Source organism: Mustela erminea, chromosome 16, assembly GCF_009829155.1.
Source record: "Mustela erminea isolate mMusErm1 chromosome 16, mMusErm1.Pri, whole genome shotgun sequence".
Lineage (NCBI taxonomy): Eukaryota > Metazoa > Chordata > Mammalia > Carnivora > Mustelidae > Mustela > Mustela erminea.
The window spans coordinates 8216999-8237406 of record NC_045629.1 but is presented as its reverse complement, the minus strand read 5'-3'; the positions used below and the strand labels follow the sequence as shown (position 1 = coordinate 8237406).

Sequence of the window (20408 nt, the reverse complement as noted above, 5' to 3'; positions counted from 1 at the left end):
TATTGCCCCCAAACCTGTATATTTCATAGGTACAGCTTTTCATTTTTTTTTAAATTTGTTCTCACAATTCCTGTTCTTTTAATTTTTTTAACCTACTTACCACTACACCTAGAGGTTTAATACAATATATTCCATAATAACTTTTTAACTTAAACTTTTTTCATACATATACCTGTGTTTTCCTTTTCTTTTCTTTTCTTTTTTTTTAATACATATGGGTACAAGCTTCAAGGAAATCCTTTTTCCCTATTCAATACTACCCCTATATATAAACTAGTTTTAATTTCCCTGTATCTCTGGAAAGTTGAGTCCTTTAACAAAGATAACAAGAATCACCCAGGAAGGACCGAAATAATATTCCTCACCCACACTGAGGGTTTATAACCACCGTCCCATGTTTTTCTTCTGTTGGTGTTGCTGTGTATTTGTTTTTGTTTTTGTACTATATAAATCTTATTCTTGGGGTTCATTTTGGCTGGGTTTTTCTTTTTTTTTTTTTTTTCTTGTCTTTAATTTTGTCAGTCTTTTTCTTTGTTCATTTTTGTTTAGGTACTTTGTAAATCTTACCTTTGGGGCTCATTCTGGCTAGGTTTTCTCTTTTTTTCCCTTTTTCTCTCTATTTTTTCTTTTTCCTTTCTTTTTGGTGCTGACTACAGATTGCTCTGAAACATTCCAGGGTGCAACTTGCCTAGGTCATGGTTGATATATTCAGCTATATATCCCCTCAACGACCTCTCACTAAAATGACTAGGAGGAAGAACACTCAGTAGAGCAAAATTTGAGAGGCTGTACCCTCTGCCACAGAAGTACTGGATATGGACATGAACAGTATGTTGGAAAGGGAATTCAGGGTAACCATTATCCAGGCAATGGCTAGGCTGGAGAAGACCATTCCTGGCAACATAGAAACTCTAAGGGTAGAAGTGAGAGTCAATCTGGCAGTATTAAAAAATGCTATCAATGAGATCCAAACTAATCTAAATACTCTAACAGCTAGGATAGACAGAAGATCGAATTAGTGATCTAGAACACAAACTGACAGAGAAGGATCAGGAGGATGCCTGAACAAACAGCTTAGAAGTCATGAAAACAGAATTCAGGAAATAGGGGAGCATGGTGGCTCAGTGGGTTAAAGCCTCTGCCTTCTGCTCAGGTCATGATTCCAGGGTCCTGGGATTGAGCCCCCACATTGGGCTCTCTGCTCAGCAGGGAGTCTGCTTCCTCTTCTCTCTCTGCCTGCCTCTCTGCCTGCTTGTAATCTCTGTCAAATAAATAAATAAAATATTTTTTAAAAAGTCAAAAAAAAAAAAAGAATTAGGGAAATAAATGATGCCATGAAATATTCTAACATCAGAATTATTGGGATCCCTGAGGCAGTGGAGAAAGAAGACTAGAAGGTATAATTGAACAAATTCTGGATGAAAATTTCCCTAATCTGGGGAATGGAACATTTTTTCACGTCCTACAGGCAGAAAGGGTGCCCCCACCCCGAGATCAATAAGTCTAGAAAAACCTCCAGACACTTAATTGTGAAATTCACAAATCATAATTTTAGACAAGAGGTCTTAAGGGCAGCTAGGGGGAAGAGGAAGGACCATCAGAATAACATTAGAGCTGTCCACAGAAACCTGGAAAGTCAGAAAGGGCTGGAAAGACATATTCAAGGCACTAAATAGAAAAACATGCAGCCAAGAATACATTATCCAGCAAGGCTGACATTCAAAATGAATGGAGACATAAAGAGCTTCCAAGACTGGCAAGGTCTAAAAGAGTATGTGACCACCAAGCTGGCACTACAAGAAATATTAAGGGGGGTTCTATAAAAGAAGAAAGAACCCAAGAGTGACATTGAACAGAAATTTACAGAGACAATCTATAGAAACTAGAACTTCTCAGACAGTATGATGTCAATAAAAACCCATCTTTCAATAATCACTCTCAATGTGAACAGACTAAGTGCTCCCATAAAACTGCAAAGGGCTGCAGACTGGATAAAATGACAGAACCCATCCATATGCTGTCTTTAAGAGACACATTTGGAGCTAAAGATTTATCTAGACTGAAAGTGAAGGGATAGAGAACCATCTTTCATGCCAATGGGCCTCAAAAGAAAGCTGAAATAGCAATTCTTCTATCAGATAAATTAGATTTTAAGCTAAAGATTGTAGTCAGAGATACAGAAGGATACTACATCATTACTAAAGGGTCTATCAACCAAGAATATCTAACAACTGTAAATATTTATGCCCCAATATGGGAGCAGCCAACTACATAAGACAACTGTTAACAAAAATAAAGAGTTATATTGATATGAATACATTAATTGTAGGGGATCTTAACACGCCATTCTCAGTAATAGGCAGATCATCTAAGCAAAAAAATCAATAAAGAAACAAGATTCTTGAATGACACATTGGGCCAGATGGACCTCATAGATATATACAGAACATTCCACCCTAAAACAGCAGAGTAATTCTCCTAAAGCACACATGGAACTTTCTCCAGAATAGACCATATACTTGGTCACAAATCAGGGCTCAACTGATACCAAAAGACTGAGATTATTCCCTGCATATTCTCATATCACAATGCTTTGAAACTGGAGCTCAACCACAAGGAAAAGTTTGGAAGGAATTCAAACACCTGGAAACTAAAAACCACCTTGCTTAAGAAGCTTGGATCAACCAAGAAGTCAAAGAAGAACTTAAACAATTCATGGAAACCAATGAGCATGAAGAAACTTTGGTCCAAAATCTATAGATACAGCAAAGGCGATCCTAAGGGGGAAATACATAGCCATCTAAGCCTCCCTCAAAAAATTGAAAAATCCAGAATACACCAGCTGTCTCTACACCTTTGTTGTTGGAGAATCAACAACAAATTAAGCCAACCCCACACACAAGAAGGGAAGTAATCAAGATTAGAGCAGAGATCAATGAGATAGAAACTAGAGATACAGTAGAACACAGCAACGAAACTAGAAGCTGGTTTTTTGAAAGAATCAATAAGATCGATAAACCACTGGCCAAACTAATCCAAAAGAAAAAAGAGAGGACTCAAATTAATAAAATTATGAATGAAAGGGAAAAGATCATGACGAACACCAAAGAAATAGAAACAATCATCAAAAATTATTATCAACAGCTATATGCCAATAAGTTAAGTAAGCTAGAAGAAATGGCTTTATTCCTGGAAACCTATAAACTTCCAAGGCTGAAACAGGAAGAAATAGAAAACCTGAATAGACCAATATCTAGTAACAAAATTGAAGCTGTGATCAAAAACCTCCCAAAAAACAAAAGACCGGGACCTGATGGATTCCCTAGGGAATTCTACCAAACATTCAAGGAAGAAATAATACCTATTTTCCTGAAGCTGTTTCAAAAAATAGAAACAGAAGGAAGACTTCTAGACTCCTTCTTTGAAGCCAGCATTACCCTGATCCCCAAAGCAGGCAAAGAGCCCAACAAAAAGGAGAATTTCAGACCAATATCACTGATGAATATGGATGTCAAGATTCTCAACAAGATCCTAGCTAATAGGATCCAACCGTACATCAATTGCACTACTGGGTATTTACCCCAAAGATACAGATGTAGTGAATAGAAGAGTCATATGTACCCCAATGTTCATAACAGCAATGGCCACAATCACCAAACTGTGGAAAGAGCCAAGATGCCTTTCACAGGTGAATGGATAAAGAGGATATGGTCCATATATACAATGGAGTATCAAGCCTCCATTAGAAAGGATGAATATCCAACTTTTGTATCAGTATGGATGGGACTGCAGGAAACTATTCTGAGTGAAATAAGTCAAGCAAAAAAAGTCAATTATCATATGATTTCACTTACTTGTGGAGCATGAGAAATGACATGGAGGACATTAGGAGAAGGAAAGGAAAAGTGAATTGGGGGAAATCAGAGGGAGAGACAAATCATGAGAGACTGTGGACCCTGAGAAACAAATTAAGGGTTTTGGAAGGGAGGGGCACAGGGAAATGGATGAGCCCGGTGGTGGGTATTAAGGAGGGCATGTATTGGGGTGCCTGGGTGGCTCAGTGGGTTAAGCCTCTGCCTTCAGCTCAGGTCATGATCCTGGGGTCCTGGGATCGAGTCCCGCATCACGCTCTCTGCTCAGCAGGAAGCCTGCTTCCCTTCCTCTCTCTCTGACTGCCTCTCGGCCTACTTGTGATCTCTGTCTGTCAAATAAGTAAATAAAATTTAAAAAAAAAAAAAGAGAAAAAGGAGGGCATGTATTGCATGAAGCACTGGGTGTGTGCATAAACAATGAATCTTGGAACTCAGGAAAAAATAAAATTGAATATTTTAAAAAAGAGAAGGAAAATAATACAGGTCAGAAATTCTGATCCATATAAAGAAAGTAAGAGCACTGAAGAAGCAATAAGTGAAGATAAAACAAAAACTTGTATTTTTCTTATTCTTAATTCATTTAACATATAAGTTTATTTAAAAAAATAATAATGGCATCAATGCATTTAATTATTTATGTTTATTTATGTATACATAATATATACTTACTTGTTCTTACATATAAAAAAATAAAGCAATGATACAAGAGATAGAAGAAAACTGTAGAGCAGACACTAAATAACGTTTTCTTGTAAAGTATCACTGATAAGCTGAGAAAGGGAAAAAAAATGGAATGATGTTCTCAATTGAATGTTCTATTAAAATCACAAAACAGGGGTGCCTGGCTGTCTCAGTCAGTTAAACATTTGTCTTCTGCTCAGATCATAATCCCAAGGTCCTGGGAACAAGCCCTGCATTGGGCTTTTCTTTTTTTTTTTTTTTTTTTCTTTCTTTTTTTTTTTTAATTTCTTTTCAATGTTTCAGAATTCTTTATTTATGCACCACACCCGGTGGTCCATGCAATACGTGCCCTCCATAATACCCTCCACCACAATCACCGAACCCCCTACCCCCCTCCCCTCCAAAACCCTCAGTTTGTTTCTCAGAGTCCACAGCCTCTCATGGTTTGTCTCCCCCTCTGATTTCCCCCAACTCAGTTCTCCTTTCCATCTCCCCATGTCCTTCGTGTTGTGAAGAGTCTGCTTCTCCCTCTGCCTACCATTCCCCTTGCTTGTGCTCTCTCTCTGTCCTAAAAATAAATGAAATCTTTAAAAAATAAAATAAAATCACAAAAACAGAGTAAGAATGAAAGAAAAACAGGAACAAAGAATAAAAGAAGCAAATAGAAAAATAGTAGCAAATATGGTATATATTAATCTAATTATATCAACAATCACTTCAAACATCAATGGTCTAAATGAGTCAATTAATATTTGTCAGAGTGGATTAAAAAATAACACATGGGCACATATTGCATGGAGCACCGGGTGTGGTGCATAAACAATGAATTCTGATACACTGAAAAGAAATTTAAAAAATAAAAAATTTAAAGGATGAAAGAAAAGATCCAATATTTTATTTTATCTATATTTTATCTATAATTTTTTTATTTTTATGTTTATTTTAGCTATGAGAAACCTATTTTTAATATAAAGATACACATAAATTAAAAGTAAATGGATAGAGGAAAATACAGAATTTTAAACTAATCAAAAGAAAGCAGGAATACCTATATTAATTTCAGCCACAGCAGGTATTAAGGCAAGAAAAGATATTTGGGATAAAGAAAGGCATTATATAATGATTAAAATGCCAATTCTCTAAGAAGACATGATAATACTGCATATGTATATGCCTAACAAAAGAACATCAAATTACATGAAGCAAAAATTCATGTTCAATATGTGACAGAATTGCAGGAAAATAGGTGAATCCACCGTCATAGCTGGAGGCTTCAACATCCCTCTCTCAAAAAATGGACAGATCAAGCAAGCAGAAAATCAATAAGGACATAAGTGAACTCAATAACACTGTTGATCAACTACTTATAATTCACATTTATAGATTACTTCATCCAACAACAGCAGAACATACATTCTTCCCCAACTCACAAGAGACATTCACCCAGATAGATCACAGTCTGGGCCATAAAACAAACCTTAACAGATTTAAAAGAACAGAAATCATACAATGTCTTCTCTCAGACCACAGTGGAATTAAACTAGGCATTAGTAACAAAAAGATATCTGAAAAATTCCATTACATGCGGAGATCAAATAACACACTTCTAAATAACACACGAGTCAAAGAAGTAATACAAAGCAAAATTTTAAAATATTTTGAACTTAATTAAAATAAAAATACAATTTATCAAAACTTGTGGGATAGAGCAAAAACAATGCTGAGGGATTTATAACACATTGAATACATACATTAGAAAAGAAGAAAAGTCTAAAATCAACCACCAAAGTTTCCACCCTGGGAAACTAGAAAAAGAAGAGCAAATTAAATCAAATTAGATAAGAAGATTTAGAGCAGAAATCAGTGAAATCAAAAATAAGAAATCAAGAGAAGAAAATCAATGAAACTAAAAGTAATTCCAAAAAATTAATCAAATCAATAAGCCTCTAGCCACCCTCACTGAGAAAAAAAGAGAACACAAATTAGTAATGTCAGAAATTAAAAAGCAAATGTCACTACAGATCCCATGGAAACTTAAAATGATACTAAAGGAATGTTACGAACAACTACAACTCTATGTTCACAAATTTGATAGCCTAGGTAAAGTGGACCAATTCCCTGAAACAATCTGCCAAAATTCACAAAAGAAGAAATAAAATTTCATTCTTGGAAGATGAAAAAAGTACTAGACATCTGTTGCAAAACAACGTGAATATCCTTAACACTCCTGAAATGTACACTTACAAATATTAAGACAGTCAATTTTGTTATGTGTTTGTTATCACAACTAAACATTAAAATTAAAAAGAAATACATCACCAGCCTGAGAAAGTCCATTTTTTGCTCTGGTTATCTTAGTAACACTTATCCCCTTCAGGAAAATAATTCCATAATTACAAAACATATTTTTCAGGTACATATGATAGTATACTGACTAATCAGGGAAACACTTTTAGACTTCCTTTCACCTTAAATGACAAATATTGCCCTGAGGTGTCTGGTGGCTCAGTCAGTTAGGTCCAACTCAGGTCATGATCTCAGAGTTGTGAGATCAAGCCCCAACTCAAGATCCATGCTCAGCACAGTGCCTGCTTAAGAGTCTCTCTCTCTCTCTCTCTCTCTCTTCAGCACAGTGCCTGCTTAAGTCTCTCTCTCTCTCTCTCTCTCTCTCTCTCTGCATCTCTCTGCCCACTCTCACTCTCTCTCTTTCTTAAAGAAAAAAAAAAAAAAAAGACAAATACTGCCCTAATTCTTTATGGACTCAAAGCTACTCAATATAGCAACAACAACAACAACAATAATAATTTAAAAAAAACACTAATTGAGACTTTCCTTGTTTATACCACCTAGAACTGATGTCTCCATCTCTAGAGAAAGCTGCCACTTGTCTATAACATTATTTCATACATGGCACCAGTCTTGGCTAGAATATTAAATGCAGATATGGCTGAGATCAGCTATCATTTGTTTTATCTATTATGATATTTAGATAAGTAAAGGTTTACTAAGTTTATTAACAGCATATGAGAGGGTATAGAAGCACAGAGATATGTAAGAAAGAGGTTTCTCCAACTGGGTGAAGAAACTGGGGGAAAATGTTTATTAATAAACCTTAAGTACCAAGTACTACAAATAAAGCAAGGAAAATTATTATGTATTTGAAGAATATAGATCCTTTGAACGGAATTTTACCGTAAAATAAGAGACAAGAAAGCAAAAAATAACCTCTGCATCCTGACTAGCAGTGGGTAGGAACAGGACACCTGGCCAAGGTCTCATTCTGGATGAAGCAAATAGGTTGATGAGGAAGAATGTTGGGAATCCTTTTAAAGGATGGTAAAAATGCTTGTGAGTGGTGAGAACAATGCTCACACAAGCCTTCACTTTTCACCAAATGTAACTATTCATATATTTTCAAAAATATTTTAACTTCAGAAAATTAACAGAGAATTTATTACACTTTAGTTAAAAACCACAATGGAATCATCAGCCTCTGCAAATGTTTTACTTAACTACACTCCCTAAAAAAGTTACAATTATTATGTACCTAAGCCTAGTATAAGATTGTATGACATTGTGGAACTCCCTTAATCTTCACATAATATTTATTAGCATTTATTGCTTTAGAAAGCTAAGATATCACATTTTGGGTAGGAAATATTCTGGATAGAAGAAAAATTTATTTTTGTAAATTACCCACTTAATAATTCTTATATATACTTTTCCTATTCTCTTCCAAAATGGAGGCCAGTAGACACGAGGCAAACAGCTCTTATAGAGTCACCCTGAACTATACAGTACACAGTGACTCTCTAACCCTGAGCAGAGCCTATTTCTCAGCCATATTTACATAAGACTTGAACACACCACTGCTTTTGATCAAATGCTTAAAGTCATTAAGCAGTTCTGTTTTCATTTCCTCATCAAGTAGTAAATTTTTCAAAACTAAAGTAGAAACTGGTGGGGAAAGTGTACACTGACTTTCTTTTCTTAGCTCTGGAATAACCTCTTCATTGGGCACTCAATTGTCTCATGACCTTCTAAAATTTAATTTTCTTGTTCTGATTAAGAGACATTTCAGGGATGCCTGGGTGGCTCAGTTGGATAAGTATCTGACTTAGGTTCAGGTCATGATCCCAGGGTCCCATGATACAGCCCCTCATGAGACTCCCCACTCAGGAGTCTGCTTGTCCCTCTCCCCCTGACCCTCCCCCTGCTTGTGCTCTGTCTTTCACTCAAACAAATACATAAAATCTTAAGACAAATAAGGAAAGAGGAATTTCATTTGATCACCCTGCAAGTTTAATTGTAGATAAAAACATATTCCTGAATGCCAGTACGTGAAATGACTACAAAATATCTAGATGCAGCTCTCACACCAGAAGAGGTAATTGGTAAGAAATGAGCAGTTGTTTAATCATTATTTATTCATTTATTTATTTACTCGACATGTATTAAAAGTTCCCTGTCCTTAAGCATTTAGGTAAACATATTTTATTTGTGCTTCATGGAGTTAGATCTTTCCTACCTGGAAGTATGGGTTGTCCTTTGTTTAAAACAGGAAATTCTCGACAGATTTCCCCATCCTCTTGATCTCGTGCCAACCATCGTTGAACAGGTATATAAAACTCTTTTCCAGAATTCATGTTCCACAATTGTATCTACAAAGCAACAGTATTTCTTGTAAAAAATGTAAGAATTCTTTACCAAAGAGTCTAATAAAAGTTTCATCCAAGCCTGACACTTAGCTCATAGAAGATCATGTCACATCTTTTTAAATACAAAAAGTTCTTGAATACTTGACAAGAAAAGTGCTAATTTCTTCTTTTATTGTCATCTCAAGTATAATGGCATTTCTTTTATTTTGAAATTTTTCTGTTTCTAATTTCTCTATATTGAAATGCTAAAAATACCAATTTCCTCTCAAATTTTCTAAGTGTTAATATTTTCCTATTTAGAAAGAGATTGACAATTTTGAAAAATCTATTACTTCTCTGTTCCAATCCCTTAGTAAATACCTTTTTTATTTCAAAATGATTTTATAAAATGTTAGCATAAGCTTGTATTTCATGCATCAGAGATTAAAACTGATAGTTTTTTCTCTGTGGGTTCTCAGCAATGAATGAAATTTAAGCAATAATTATTTATTTGGGTACCTATTATGCCATATTATATCTCTTCCATTTATCCTGGAGTTAAACAAAGATGTTAATAAATTCTATTAGGATCAGATGAATACAAAAAATCAGCAGAAAGTAGAAACTATGATTCCTGATTCTAAAATCTAGCCTTCATGAATTGGGTACTATTATTGTTTTAAAAGCTTCAGTGAGTGTTATTTTATTTGTTAAATTAATCTTATAGTCTTTAAAATGCCTAAATCAGAGATTTTTCCTATTTTAATGTATTTAAGAAATTAGGTTGTTATAAAGAAATACTTTTAATACATAAACTTAATAATTCTCCAGATATTGGTAAGACCCAGAATGCATTCATAAATTCACACCATGTGTGATTTTGGTACAATCACACTTATAGAAAGGCTTCCTGAGAACCACACAGAATTGCCATGGTTTTGCAAGGCTGCTGGCATCACTATTTGATTTGGTTATTTTAAATAAAGCCCAAGGCAAATTACTTGAGAAGTACAAAATAAACCATCATTTGAAACTTTTTATTTTGTAATCTTCTTAACGAAACTTGAAAGAACCAAGATTAAAGGATTAAAAGTAATGTGACTATTTTATGGGCTGTGGAAATGTTGTATCATTATTGCTATAATGGACTAAATGTTTTAATTCAAATCCTTTCAAATTATAGGTACAAATTGACTTACTTTAAATTTTAAATTTTAAACTTCTAAACTATACTGTAAGAAGTGTTGGAGGGGATGTGGAGAAAGGAGAACCCTCTTATACTGTTGGTGGGAATGCAAGTTGCTGCAGCCACTTTGAAAAACAGTGTGAAGATTCCTTAAGAAATTAAAAATAGAGCTTCCTTATGACCCTGCAATTGTACTACTGGGTATTTACCCCAAAGATACAGATGTAGTGAGAAGAAGGGCCATTTGTATGTCAATATTCATAGCAGCAATGGCCACAATCGCCAAACTGTGGAAAGAGCCAAGATGCCCTTTGACAGATGAATGGATAAAGATGATATGGTCCATATATACAATGGAATATTATGCCTCCTTCAGAAAGGATGAATACCCAACTTTTGTATCAGCATCAACAAGACTGGAGGAGATATGCTGAGTAAAGAAAGTCAAGCAGAGAAAGTCGATTATCATATGGTTTCACTTACTTGTGGAGCTTGAGGAATGACATGGAGGACATTAGGAAAAGAAAAGGAAAAGTGAATTGGGGGAAATCAGAGGGGGAGACAAACCATGAGAGACTGTGGACCCTGAGAAACAAATTGAGGATTTTGGAGGGGTGGGGGGTGAGGGTTTGGTGGTGGTGGGTATTAAGAAGTGCAAGTATCGCATGGGTGATGCATAAACAGTGAATCTTGGAACACTGGAAAAATTAAATTAAATTTTAAAAAAGAATTAAACAGAAAATACCCAATACGTTATCTAGTAACTTAACTTGGCAAAATTAGTAAATTATATAAGTGCTTTATCGAGCTGGAATAAAACTTTGAATCAAGACCATCTCCCTTCTTTACTGATACTCAAAGACAGGTGAGGTAAAACTCAGGCACAAAGTTGCCTTGCAATGAGAGTAATTGTCATACAAAGAGTCAAAACAGAAACATTCAGCCGATTTTTTTGTCTTTTTTCTGCAATATATTATAAAATCTTTTTAGATCCCTGAATCGCTGTCTCAACATCCAGGTTGAATAGAAATGTATAATGAATATAATATTGCTTATTGGCTTTCAATCAAATGAGATGACAAGAGTATTAATGATAATTTTCACAAATTAACTTACTAGGAAAAAAAAGTAAAAGGCACTATTATATATGATCACTTAAATATCAATTTGATTATTGTACTTCAAAACCCTATATATAAAAGAGAAAATTTTTTCATATAGCAGCCATGCAGTAATTTTAAATCTAAAATCTAACTTCTACATTCATATTTTCATAAAATGAGTTTCATTTTCCAATTTCCTTCAGGATCTTTTGTGACTTAAATGCAAAAATGATGGCAATAATTTTTTTAGATTTTATTTATTTCTTTGAGGGAAAGATAGTGAGAAAGAGAGAGAGAGAGAGAGAGAGTTTGAGCAGGGAGAGGGGCATAGGGAGAAGCAGGGTCCCCACTGAGCAGTGAGCCTGTCTTGAACTGGATCCCAGTACCTTGAGAACATGACCCCAGCCAAAGGCAGAAGGTTAACTGACTGAGCCACCCTGATGTCGCAAAGAAGACGGTATTATTAACAACTATATGTATCCATAGATACGTATAACTATGGCTATATATAGATATATCTGCTAATAGAATAAAAGTATTTTTAGGCATCTTCCACAAATTTTTCATTAATTTTCTCACATATTACAAAACTGTAGAACAAGTCTGCCAAGAATATCAAGAGTTTGACTAGATGGTCTTTGCATTTGGAGAACTTGCTTACATAAGTTAATTTATTTTGAAACGACAAAAGATGGAAATACACCATACATGAAAATGGATAATAAGATTTTTGATTTTCAATGTTGAAGATTGTTTGTTGGCAATTGTGGTAATAAGTAAAATTTTTAATTCTGAATAATTTAGAAAATGTAAGCCTTTTTTTTTTTTTTGCTCTTAAAATGTATCAAGTGGCATTATTTGCTTAGCATGAATAGACCAAATTTGAGAGCTGGCATTCAAGTCTAGAAGATTATTATTTCACAAACACAAATGGTCTATTTTTACAAACCTTCTGAAACCTTCTGATAACATTCACCTAGTTACCTTTTCATCAATAGTGCAACCATATCAAGAAGCAATGTAATGGTCAAAACATGATGTTGTACACCTGAAATTAATATAACACTGTGTTTCAACCATACTTAATAAAAAATAATAAAATAGTTAAAACTAAAATTAAAAAAAAAGAAGAATGGGGGTTTATCCACAGTCCCAAGTACTTTTCTTTGCAAAGAGGTTAAAGGATTATTTACTTGCGGTACTTACATCAATAAATTAGGAATTAAATTATTAATAAGGGCATATGATGTTGTTTTGAGAAATAGACTGACTAAAAATATCTAGGTTTGGTTCCATCAATTACAACAGGTGTGAAATGCCTCTTTGGGGTTTGATTCCTGAACAGAATTTGCAGAGGGTTTTGCAAAGGATGGGAGTGTTGTTGGTAAGTTTTCACCTCTTTACAGTGCCAGGAAGGGGAGGATCCAGAGTTAGTATGACCAATACGAATCTTAAAGAGTGTTCCAATGTTTCCAACCATGATCTAGAAAAGAACCAAGAAAATGTCTTTCAATGTAATTTCACAAAATCCATTTAAAAATAGCTCATATTAGGATATTGATATTATATATCAATAATGGGGTTAATCCATCAAGAAATATAATAATTACAAACATGTATATACCTCATGACAAAGTGCCAAAACATATGAAACAAAAATTGACCAAATTGAATAGAGAAGTAATCTAAAATAATGGTTGGAATACCCCACTCCACATGATGTGTAGAATAACTAGACATAAGATCAATAAAGAAATTAAGGACGTGAACAACATTATAGACCAACTAGATCTAACAGATATTTATAGAACATCTCACCCAACAACAGAAGAATATAGTTCTCTCAAGTACACATGCAATTCATTTTCCCAGGCAGACTGTATGTTATATCACTAAAACTTTTGAAAATTAGAGGAGGAGTCAAGATGGCGGAGAAGTAGCAGGCTGAGACTACTTCAGCTAGCCGGAGATCAGCTAGATAGCTTATCTAAAGATTGCAAACACCTGAAAATCCATCGGCAGATCGAAGAGAAGAACAACAACAATTCTGGAAACAGAAAAACAACCACTTTCTGAAAGGTAGGACCGGCGGAGAAGTGAATCCAAAGCAACGGGAAGATAGACCCCGGGGGGAGGGGTCGGCTCCCGGCAAGCGGCGGAGCAACAGAGCACAAAATGAGGACTTTTAAAAGTCTGTTCCACTGAGGGACATCGCTCCAGAGGCTGCCCGGGGCAAAGCCCACGCGGGGTCAGCGTGGCCTCAGGTCCCGCAGGGTCACAGAAGGATCGGGGGTGTCTGAGTGTCGCAGAGCTTGCGGGTATTGGAACGGGAAAGCCGGCTACAGAGACAGAGCCGACAGTAAGCTCACAGCTCGGTGTTACCTTGAACCGGTCACCGGCTCGGTAGGCTCGGAGCGCAGCCGGAGGTCAGGCAGACGGGAGTAACTAGGCACTGTTCTCTTGGGGCACACTGAGCAGTGGGGCCCTGCGCTCTCGGCTCCTCTGGGCCGGAGACCAGGAGGCCACCCTTTGTATTCCCGACCTCCGGAACTCTACGGAAAGCGCTCAGGGAACAAAAGATCCTGAAAGCAAACCCGAGCGGATTACTCACCCCGGCCCCTGGTAAGGGCGGTGTAATTCCGCCTGGTGCAAAGACACTTAAGAATCACCACAACAGGCCCCTCCCCCAGAAGATCAACAAGAAATCCAGCTGAGACCAAGTTCATCTACCAAGGAGTGCGGTTTCAATACCAAGGAGAGCAGCAGAATTCCAGAGGAGGAGAAAGCCAAGCACGGAACTCATGGCTTTTTCCCTGTGATTTTTTTTTAGTCTTGCAGTTAATTTAATTTTTTTCTTTTTCATTTTTTGTTTTTTTTTCTCGCCTTCTGGTAAAAAAATTTTTTTTAACTTTTACCTTTTTCTTTTTTAACGTTTTTTAGCTAGTTAATCTAATATATATATTTTTTCTTTTTCATATTTTTCTTATGTGTTTTCTTTTTTTTAATTCTTTTCTTTTCTTTTTTTTTCTTTTTTCTTTTTTTTTCTTTCTTCCTTTTTGAACCTCTTTTTATCCCCTTTCTCCCCCTCACAATTTGGGATCTCTTCTGATTTGGCTAAAGCATATTTTCCTGGGGTTGTTGCCACCCTTTTAGTATTTTACTTGTTCCTTCATATACTCTTATCTGGACAAAATGACAAGGTGGAAAAATTCAACACAAAAAAAAGAACAAGAGGCAGTACCAAAGCTAGGGACCTAATCAATACAGACATTGATAATATGTCTGATCTAGAGTTCAGAATGACAATTCTCAAGGTTCTAGCCGGGCTCGAAAAAGGCATGGAAGATATTAGAGAAACCCTCTCGAGAGATATAAAAGCACTTTCTGGAGAAATAAAAGAACTAAAATCTAACCAAGTTGAAATCAAAAAAGCTATTAATGAGGTGCAATCAAAAATGGAGGCTCTCACTGCTAGGATAAATGAGGCAGAAGAAAGAATTAGTGATATAGAAGACCAAATGACAGAGAATAAAGAAGCTGAGCAAAAGAGGGACAAACGGTTACTGGACCACGAGGGGAGAATTTGAGAGATAAGTGACACCATAAGACGAAACAACATTAGAATAATTGGGATTCCAGAAGAAGAAGAAAGAGAGAGGGGAGCAGAAGGTATACTGGAGAGAATTATTGGGGAGAATTTCCCCAATACGGCAAAGGGAAGGAGCATCAAAACTCAGGAGGTTCAGAGAACGCCCCTCAAAATCAATAAGAATAGGCCCACACCCCGTCACCTAATAGTAAAATTTACAAGTCTCAGTGACAAAGAGAAAATCCTGAAAACAGCCCGGGAAAAGAAGTCTGTAACATACAATGGTAAAAATATTAGATTGGCAGCTGACTTATCCACAGAGACCTGGCAGGTCAGAAAGAGCTGGCATGATATTTTCAGAGCACTAAACGAGAAAAACATGCAGCCAAGAATACTATATCCAGCTAGGCTATCATTGAAAATAGAAGGAGAGATTAAAAGCTTCCAGGACAAACAAAAACTGAAAGAATTTGCAAACACCAAACCAGCTCTACAGGAAATCTTGAAAGGGGTCCTCTAAGCAAAGAGAGAGCCTACAAGTGGTAGATCAGAAAGGAACAGAAACCATATACAGTAACAGTCACCTTACAGGCAATACAATGGCACTAAATTCATATCTCTCAATAGTTACCCTGAATGTTAATGGGCTAAATGCCCCTGTCAAAAGACACAGGGTATCAGAATGGATAAAAAAACAAAACCCATCTATATGTTGCCTCCAAGAAACTCATTTTAAGCCCGAAGACACCTCCAGATTTAAAGTGAGGGGGTGGAAAAGAATTTACCATGCTAATGGACATCAGAAGAAAGCAGGAGTGGCAATCCTTATATCAGATCAATTAGATTTTAAGCCAAAGACTATAATAAGAGATGAGGAAGGACACTATATTATACTCAAAGGGTCTGTCCAACAAGAAGATTTAACAATTTTAAATATCTATGCCCCCAACGTGGGAGCAGCCAACTATATAAACCAATTAATAACAAAATCAAAGAAACACATAAACAATAATACAATAATAGTAGGGGACTTTAACACTCCCCTCACTGAAATGGACAGATCATCCAAGCAAAAGATCAGCAAGGAAATAAAGGCCTTAAACGACACACTGGACCAGATGGACATCACAGATATATTCAGAACATTTCATCCCAAAGCAACAGAATACACATTCTTCTCTAGTGCACATGGAACATTCTCTAGAATAGATCACATCCTCGGTCCTAAATCAGGACTCAACCGGTATCAAAAGTTTGGGATCATTCCCTGCATATTTTCAGACCACAATGCTCTAAAGCTAGAACTCAACCACAAAAGGAAGTTTGAAAAGAACCCAAATACATGGAGACTAAACAGCATCCTTCTAAATAATGAATGGGTCAACCGGGAAATTAAAGAAGAATTGAAAAAAATCATGGAAACAAATGATAATGAAAATACAATGGTTCAAAATCTGTGGGACACAACAAAGGCAGTCCTGAGAGTAAAATATATAGCGGTACAAGCCTTTCTCAAGAAACAAGAAAGGGCTCAGATACACAACCTAATCCTACACCTAAAGGAGCTGGAGAAAGAACAAGAAAGAAACCCTAAGCCCAGCTGGAGAAGAGAAATCATAAAGATCAGAGCAGAAATCAATGAAATAGAAACCAAAAAAACAATAGAACAAATCAACGAAACTAGGAGCTGGTTCTTTGAAAGAATTAATAAAATTGATAAACCCCTGGCCCGACTTATCAAAAAGAAAAGAGAAAGGACCCAAATAAATAAAATCATGAATGAAAGAGGAGAGATCACAACTAACACCAAAGAAATACAAACTATTATAAGAACATACTATGAGCAACTCTACGCCAATAAATTTGACAATCTGGAAGAAATGGATGCATTCCTAGAAACATATAAACTACCACAACTGAACCAGGAAGAAGTAGAAAGCCTGAACAGACCCATAACCAGTAAGGAGATTGAAACAGTCATTAAAAATCTCCAAACAAACAATAGCCCAGGGCCAGACGGCTTCCCGGGGGAATTCTACCAAACATTTAAAGAAGAACTAATTCCTATTCTCCTGAAACTGTTCCAAAAAATAGAAATGGAAGGAAAACTTCCAAACTCATTTTATGAGGCCAGCATCACCTTGATCCCAAAACCAGACAAGGATCCTATCAAAAAAGAGAGCTATAGACCAATATCCTTGATGAACACAGATGCGAAAATACTCAACAAAATACTAGCCAATAGGATTCAACAGTACATTAAAAGGATTATTCACCACGACCAAGTGGGATTTATTCCAGGGCTGCTGGTTGGTTCAACATCCGCAAATCAGTCAATGTGATACAACACATCAATAAAAGAAAGAACAAGAACCATATGATACTCTCAATAGATGCTGAAAAAGCATTTGACAAAGTACAGCATCCCTTCCTGATCAAAACTCTTCAAAGTGTAGGGATAGATGATGGCACATACCTCAAAATCATCAAAGCCATCTATGAAAAACCCACCGCAAATATCATTCTCAATGGAGAAAAACTGAAAGCTTTTCCGCCTAGGTCAGGAACACGGCAGGGAAGGCCATTATCACCACTGCTATTCAACATAGTATTAGAGGTCCTAGCCTCAGCAATCAGACAACAAAAGGAAATTAAAGGCATCCAAATCGGCAAAGAAGAAGTCAAATTATCACTCTTCACAGATGATATGATATTGTATGTGGAAAACCCAAAAGACTCCACTCCAAAACTTATAGAACTTATACAGAAATTCAGTAAAGTGTCAGGATATAAAATCAATGCACAGAAATCAGTTGCATTTCTCTACACCAACAACACGACAGAAGAAAGAGAAATTAAGGAGTCAATCCCATTTACAATTGCACCCAAAACCATAAGATACCTAGGAATAAACCTAACCAAAGAGGCACAGAATCTATACTCAGAAAACTGTAAAGTACTCATGAAAGAAATTGAGGAAGACACAAAGAAATGGAAAAATGTTCCATGCTCGTGGATTGGAAGAATAAATATTGTGAAAATGTCTATTCTACCTAAAGCAATCTACACATTTAATGCAATTCCTATCAAAGTACCATCCATCTTTTTCAAAGAAATGCAACAAATAATTCTAAAATTTATATGGAACCAGAAAAGACCTCGAATAGCCAAAGGGATATTGAAAAAGAAAGCCAAAGTTGGTGGCATCACAATTCCGGACTTCAAGCTCTATTACAAAGCTGTCATCATCAAAACAGCATGGTACTGGCACAAAAACAGACACATAGATCAATGGAACAGAATAGAGAGCCCAGAAATAGACCCTCAACTCTACAGTCAACTAATCTTCGACAAAGCAGGAAAGAATGTCCAATGGAAAAAAGACAGCCTCTTCAATAAATGGTGCTGGGAAAATTGGACAGCCACATGCAGAAAAATGAAATTGGACCATTTCCTTACACCACACACAAAAATAGACTCAAAATGGTTGAAGGACCTCAATGTGCGAAAGGAATCCATCAAAATCCTTGAGGAGAACACAGGCAGTAACCTCTTCGACCTCAGCCGCAGCAACATCTTCCTAGGAACATCACCAAAGGCAAGGGAAGCAAGGGCACAAATGAACTATTGGGATTTCATCAAGATCAAAAGCTTTTGCACAGCAAAGGAAACAGTTAACAAAATCAAAAGACAACTGACAGAATGGGAGAAGATATTTGCAAATGACATATCAGATAAAGGACTAGTGTCCAGAATCTATAAAGAACTTAGCAAACTCAACACCCAAAGAACAAATAATTCAATCAAGAAATGGGCAGAGGACATGAACAGACATTTCTGCAAAGAAGACATCCAGATGGCCAACAGACACATGAAAAAGTGCTCCACATCACTTGGCATCAGGGAAATACAAATCAAAACCACATTGAGATATCACCTCACACCAGTCAGAAAAATAAACAAGTCAGGAAATGACAGATGCTGGCGAGGATGCGGAGAAAGGGGAACCCTCCTACACTGTTGGTGGGAATGCAAGCTGGTGCAGCCACTCTGGAAAACAGCAGGGAGGTTCCTCAAAATGTTGAAAATAGAACTTCCCTATGACCCAGCAATTGCACTATTGGGTATTTACCCTAAAGATACAAACGTAGTGATCCAAAGGGGCACGTGCACCCGAATGTTTATAGCAGCAATGTCCACAATAGCCAAACTATGGAAAGAACCTAGATGTCCATCAACAGATGAATGGATCAAGAAGAGGTGGTATATATACACAATGGAATACTATGCAGCCATTAAAAGAACTGAAATCTTGCCATTTGCGACAACATGGATGGAACTAGAGCGTATCGTGCTTAGCGAAATAAGTCAAGCAGAGAAAGACAACTATCATATGATCTCCCTGATATGAGGAAGTGGTGATGCAACATGGAGGCTTAAGTGGGTAGGAGAAGAATAAATGAAACAAGATGGGATTGGAAGGGAGACAAACCATAAGTGACTCTTAATCTCACAAAACAAACTGAGGGTTGCTGGGGGGAGGGGGTTTGGGAGAAGGGGGTGGGATTTTGGACATTGGGGAGGGTATGTGCTTTGGTGAGTGCTGTGAAGTGTGTAAACCTGGCGATGCACAGACCTGTACCCCTGGGGATAAAAATATATGTTTATAAAAAATAAAAAAAGAAAAAAAAAAAAAGAAAAGAAATAGAGGCTCAAAAATAAGGGATTTTTTTCCCTTCAGGTCATAGAAAGAGAGGTACAAAACTTGTTTTGTCTTTATCATATATTCTTTTTATTATGCCAATAATACATGTTCATTGGAAAATAGATAAAATTCTAAAAATTAAATTTATATCACCTGAAATTCTATCTTTGGGAAATAATAACTGTCAATGTTTTATGGTATGTCTTTCAGGAATTGCTTCTATGCTTATTCAGTAATATAAATAAACTATGCAAATTTCAGGAAAAAAAACTTTTGAAAATTAAATAAGATTGAAATCACACAGAGAATAGTTTCTAACTTCAATGGGATAAAACTAGAAATCACTACAAGGAAAAGTGGAAGATCCATAACTGTGTATAAATTAACAACATACTCTTAAGCAACCAATGAGTCAAAGAAATTGCAAGGGAAATTAATATAATGTTATTTCTTATTAGGCTATAATTGACATATAACATTATATTAGATTCATGTATATCATGTGATATTTGTGTAATCTATGAAATGGTCACCACAATAAGTCTAGTTACCATCTGTCACCAAGCAAAGTTTTGCCATTTTTTTCCTGTGATGGGAACTTTTACGATTTACTCTCTTACTCTCACATCATATGT

At 36.1% G+C, this 20408-nt stretch overlaps 1 protein-coding gene across 1 annotated transcript in view; it reads right to left on the bottom strand.

Moving 5' to 3' along the window:
- Positions 1–20408, bottom strand: part of RP1 (RP1 axonemal microtubule associated) — a 357923-nt gene that overhangs the window by 227752 nt on the left and 109763 nt on the right. The window contains exons 5-6 of the mRNA XM_032316308.1: positions 12876–12962; positions 9082–9214 (exon numbers count right to left, since the gene is read on the bottom strand). Coding sequence (XP_032172199.1) covers positions 9082–9214; positions 12876–12962 — 220 coding nt within the window. The remainder of the gene's footprint in view (positions 1–9081; positions 9215–12875; positions 12963–20408) is intronic.